At 44.4% G+C, this 6000-nt stretch overlaps 1 protein-coding gene across 1 annotated transcript in view; it reads right to left on the minus strand.

The window, feature by feature from the left end:
• The window catches only part of LOC140998883 (sodium/potassium/calcium exchanger 3-like), an 85464-nt gene extending 79679 nt beyond the window's left edge, over positions 1-5785 (minus strand). The window contains exons 1-2 of the mRNA XM_073469298.1: positions 5590-5785; positions 910-1038 (exon numbers count right to left, since the gene is read on the minus strand). Coding sequence (XP_073325399.1) covers positions 910-1038; positions 5590-5785 — 325 coding nt within the window. The remainder of the gene's footprint in view (positions 1-909; positions 1039-5589) is intronic.
• Positions 5786-6000: the final 215 nt, after the last annotated feature.

Genomic DNA, 6000 nt, shown 5'->3' on the forward strand with positions numbered 1-6000 from the left:
GATTGATGACGACCATTTTGCTTAATGAGCTCACAAGAGAACCGCCCCTCCCTCTGAGGGGAGGTAAACTGTCTCAGGCTCAGGGTAAAAAAGATGTCACGAGTGACAGAGATGCAGCAAAGTCATCTCTTTCCATCCTACCTCATACACATGAATTACAACAGGAGCAAATTTCTTCCCATCTAAATCTAAAAATAGCAACAGATATGGGTGATGGTGAGAGTCCATGCATGCGTTAGGACTGCTCCAATGAGAAACAGGCTGGAGTACAACATGGAGACATGGTTTAATATGACGTGAAAATATTTCTTAATTTGAATGTCACCTACACATGCCTGATTTCATCTGATTTATTTGGACTGAGTGGTTTTGAACTCTACAAACAAGAAGTCTTCAGCATCCTCACACGCTATCCTTGAGTGCTTCAAACAGAAGTTGCTGGTTGATGATAAGATAAAAGGTCGCCATGGAAACAGGGATTTTTTTCCTGCGATCTAGCCACAATGGGGGAAAAACATGAGGGAAACACAGAGCAAGGGAATGGGAGTGATGAAGAGAGAGTCAGAGAGAGAAGGAGAGAGCGAGTGAGAACGAAACCTGCAGGATCCGAGAAACACGTGACAGAGAACCACAGTGAAAACCGCTGAGACAGCCAGAATGTCACCGCCTGCTATAGCCCGAGCTCGTGGGAAATCACCTGACCTCACAATCTGGGTTACCCCACATCAGGCAGTGAAAACAGGGGGGGGGCAGAGAGGGTAGAAAGACAGAACATGTGGGGTGATCATTTGTTTCACACTTTTTTTTCCATCTCCCTCTCTCTGTTCTGGATGTAGGGAGGGAGGAAAAGATGGAGGGAGGGAGAGAACACTTGGATGTCCTCTTTCTTTCATCTTGTCTCTGTCTTACCTGGAGCAGTGCAGTTCTTAGATCCTTCACTCTCCATTTCCTCCAGGCTGCTGTTGTCCATTTCCTGCAGTAGCCTCCTCCCTCCCCATCTCTCCTGGTCCTTGCTGCTGTGGCTGGAGACATCGAAACCTGGAACATGTTTGTCACAGTGAAAAGTGTACTTTTAAAACAGGTTCAAGGACGTCTCAGTGCAGCAATGACTGCATCTAGATGGGGCCTTGTCATACACTTGAGTCTGATACTGTTGTATGATGGCTGATTTTTATCAATAACTTTCAATAATATGAGCATGCATGAATAAAACAGCCCAGAAATTATCAAATTAAGATATCTATGAGAAACTGTCCGATCAAGATATCTATAAGAAACTGTCCGATCAAGATTGTTGTTATCGAACCTTTGCGATAACAACAATCTTACAACATCTACACATCATGACATCAAGACGCCCCATCCAACTACATCATTCTCACGTGTCTAAAATACAAAACAATAAACCAGTTTTGACCATTCCTCAGCCAGGGAGAAGAGGGCAACATGAAATTCTGATGACAAGGAGTATTATGCTAGCTTGCCACTTTTGCATCATTTCACGAGGTACTCTGTTTGTTTGTAAACCAGTATCATAGCAGCAGTTTTTTAATTAATTGTTTAGGGTACAAAGTCTCAGCAAATAGTGAAATATTTCCATCTTCGCTTTTCAAGGTGATGTCTGTTTGAACATTAACATGAACAACCCAAAGATATTCAGTTTACCATCATAGAACCCTGTTTCCAAAAATGTCGGGATGCTGTGTAAAACATAAATAAAAACAGAATTCAGTCATGTGTTTATTGACAACAGTTTTATGAAGTGTTCCTGAGCCCATGTAGTAATATCCTTTATACAATCATGTGTTTGACAAGGTGGGGAATTGCCCAATCCTTGCTTGTGAATGACTAAGCCTCGAAAGGCTGAGTTGATTGGGTATGAAAGGGGCATCCTCAAAAGGATCATGATACTGATCACCTGTTACCAATGAATCCGTTTACCTGTGAAATTTTCCAAACAGGTGTTTTTGGAGCGTTCCACAACTTTCACAGTCTTTTGCTACCCCTGTCCCAACTTGTTTGAAACATGTTGCTGCCATCAACTTCTGAATAATCATATATTTACAAAAATCAATGAAGGTGATGAGGTACTTGTACTGTTTTCAATTGAGTATATGTCAAAAAGGATTAGCAAATGATCACATTCTGTTTTATTTATGTTTTACACAGCATACTAATTGTTTTGGAATCATGGTTGTAGACGAGTAAGACAAGCAGCAAATATTCACATTTTAAAAGCTGAAGCGTAATGTTTGGCATTTTTGGGTGGAAAATGACGTAAAACCGGCCTTTAAAAAAATATTTTTGTTAATAGAGTGTTTGATTGTTAACTAGTCGCTACAGCTCTACAAACTCTGCACATTTCTTTTAAGAAGAGTATGAATCTAAACATGAATTTTGCGGCATTTTGCAAGATTAACAGCTTTTGTTACAAGGAGACATTTTGGTCATTAGCAAAAATGTACTGACCAATGAAGTTTGATACCCAGTCATAATGCAAAGTGACTTTTATTTGTGTAGCAGATAGCTGTGCCAGCTAAATACCTCCGCTAAGGAGGTTATGTTTTCATCCATGTGCGTTTGTTTGTTGGTTACTGACCACTGCCTGGATTTCCATAAAAAATGGGTGTAGGACTGGACTTGGCCCAGAATAAACCCCATTAACTTTTGGTGTCAATCTAGATAAAGGGACGAATTCAGGAATTTTTCACTTTCTATAACATAGCGAGTTGTTGTTTTTTGACATTTTTATTCATTACTTGGGCAGGAATGCATGGATCTTGATGAAAAAAATCAGGTGTATTTAGGTGAGTTCATGACTTTGACACATCAACAGCCTGTTGCAGGACATTTCGGCCTTCAGCTTCACCACTGATTTTTGGACTAGCAGGGTCAGCCCAATGTCTCTCTGCACAGTGTATTGATGAGGATTTTACTCTGCAGAGAATCGCTCTACAAGCAAATCAGTTACGGTGTTCGCACACTAGCCATGCCATAGCAGGTGCGTTTGATGATATGCTACAGACGGGCCATTCCAAAAAGATCTGTTCTTGTTGTGCTCCGGGCAACGCCAAAAATAAGATCAAGGCCATGAGTGATGCTGGACTCCCTAGCCTGCCGTGTGTTGCTCACACCCTTCAGCTGGCTGTCAACGAGGGTCTTCTGGCTCAGAGAAGTGTAGCTGATGCATTGGCAGTTGTACATAAAATAGTTGGACATTTTAAACGTTCTGCCTTAGCCTACTCCCGCCTGGAAGACATTCAGGTGCAGCTCAACCAGCAACTGAGAAGACTCCAGCAAGACGTGCAGACCCGCTGGAATAATACGTATTACGTACTACATGCTACAGTCTCTCATCGAGCAGAAGTGGGCTCTGGGAGTATTTGGGTCCAAATATGAGCTCCCCGACAATCTCACCGCTCACCAGTGGACACTTCTTGACTATCTGTTCTGGAACCGTTTGAGGAACTAACTCAAAAAGTGAGCTCTGATGCTTTGGCATCATATGTGATTCCTGCTGTGACTGTGCTTTAGAGACTTTTGACCAAAGAAACAGACGAGGACCATGGCATCAAAACAATGACGTTTCACTGACACGGGAAAAAAACACTCTACTGCATCGCAACTGTACTCGATCCGAGGTAAAGTGTGTGTGTGTGTGTGTCAGTCAGTCAGTGTGTGTCTCTGTGTGTTTGTCTGTCAGTGTGTGTATGTGTGTGTGTGTGTTTGCTGAGCATGTGAGAAAGAGAAAGTAGGATGAGAACAAAACTTTGTTGATACACCACAGATGTATCAGTTGGGTACACCCCCCCCCCCCCCCCCCAATTCATACATTCAAGGGGAATTCCATGATTCCAAGTCGTGGGGGGGTGGAGGCAACAGCGCAGCGCACAAAGTGGGGCTTCTACTGTGGCTACATCTGCACATTCTTCAAGAAAGCAGCAACACCAATGAATTCATTTCATACTTCAGAGAGCCCAGCAGGAGCTTTCTGCCCTTTCCATCCTGCCAACCACAAGTCTGGCCAAAGAGAGGGATTCAGATAGAATTAAAAACCCCAGTTATTCAGTAGTCCTCAGGGCATGGCTGAACTTCTCACCTGGCCTCACCTTCACTACACCAGACACAGCAGCTACAGCAGCAGCAGCAGCAGCAGCAGTGAAGTTTGCGTGACAGCGCTGTACTGCTCCCTCCTTCCTTCTATCTTTTGCTATCTTACACACTGAGAGAAGAAGAGGAGTGTGGGAATGGTTAATGTGCCACCGTGAGGAGGCGTTGAGTGCTCTGCTTCCAGCTCCACAACATCAAGCCCAATTTAGCAGAACCTCATTAAGCACATCATAAATAATCAACTTTAATTGATATTCCGGCAAGCTGATTAAGAGTCGACAAGAACACAATGGGGACAAGGGAAGTGCATTAAACGTCCCAGTGTCGTCTCTTGTTCGCATATAATTTCGAACACATGCAGAGAGCAGCACTGTTAGCACTTCCATGTAACCAGGATATGCAGAGGGGAGGCAAAGATGAAAAAAAAATATTTTGTCCCACTGATGATGCACAAATCATGAGAGTATGAATATTCAAGCAGGCCTTCTGTCCATGGAAAGTGATAAATGCATCTCACTTTAGCTGACGCTGACTCAGTAATCAAGTGAAGTGTTGGGGGGCTAAGTCAAAGATAGATACAAAGAGAAAGAGAGGAACATGCAGGCAGTGACACAAGCAGTACAGATGTTTGCAGTTAGGAAGCAGTGCCCTCATTCATTATCAGGATTTCATCTGATTTCATTTGGATGCATCGGCAATACTAATCACTGAACAACCATGGCAGTACAGCACTTAAGTAAAGTTAGAGAGTGAAAGAGACACTGTGTAACCATTTGCAGTAGCCCCCGAGCGGTGTAGGCCTATACCCTGGGGCTCATTGCCCTGATTTCACTGCTCTGCAGCTAAAACACCTACACCTACACCCACAGGTGCCTCTGCATCCCTCAGCCCTGAGGTAAAGCTCACAGCCTCCTGTGTTCCTTTGTAACAGAAGACACCCTGACGGTCATTGTTCAGGTCAAACTGGGGTTAAAGGTTTAGTGGATGTAGGTCACTGGTTCTGATATGTCTTAACAGAATAACTAAATGGAGCGGTGTTGATAAAGTCATGACATCCTGTAAATGCTACGGAGCACACTTTTTTTAATGTTCCCAAACACATGACTACAGGAATATTTGGGAACAGAGCCAAACCTTCAGTCCTCCAATACAAATACACTGTGTCACACTTTATAATGAACCCGTGAGCACACCGGTCATTCAGACATGTAAGTCTCTAAGTCTAAGAAGTGTCACACTGAGTCCCTTCACTCACACTGAGCAGAACAAGTGATGACAGGAAGCAGCCTCACGTTAACGTTACAGCAGCCAACACTGTTCATGGTAATGTTCACTGTACAGCACAGCTGTGAGCCTGTGTGCACACATGGAGCACATGAACACGGTCCAGTAGAAAGGGACCAGATGGAAGCATGAAGAGCGCTGAAGCACCGGGCTGCCCCGCCGGGGAGCAGGAGCTCAGCGCACACAGACCCTCACCTGAATGTTCCGCTAGGCAGGAAAACCCCTTCACGACCAGCAGCAAGCCGCCGAACAAGCATATCTGGATCAACACCAACTCCTTTCGTCTTTTCCGTCTCGCTCTGACCTTCCTCTGGTTCGGTATCACTTGAGCCGGCCGATTCCAGGGTCGGATACCCGGCAGAGACATCCCCTCTACCGCTGCCACATCCATGCGGATCCCCGAAGAACAAGATAAAACCTCCCTTAGTTCCAGAGGAAACTGACTTGTGTCCCGGGAACGGATGAAGAAGTACGGGGGGTGGAGGGGGAGTAACAGGGGAATGTAAAAAAAAAAAGAAAAAAGAAAAAAGTTGTAAATTGGTGCCGCTAGGATGCTGCGAGGGATGCCGGGCAAAACCGCTGAGCCTCTTGCTGAAGAGCCGGATT

This window comes from Pagrus major, chromosome 1 (genome assembly GCF_040436345.1).
Source record: "Pagrus major chromosome 1, Pma_NU_1.0".
NCBI classification, from domain to species: Eukaryota; Metazoa; Chordata; class Actinopteri; order Spariformes; family Sparidae; genus Pagrus; species Pagrus major.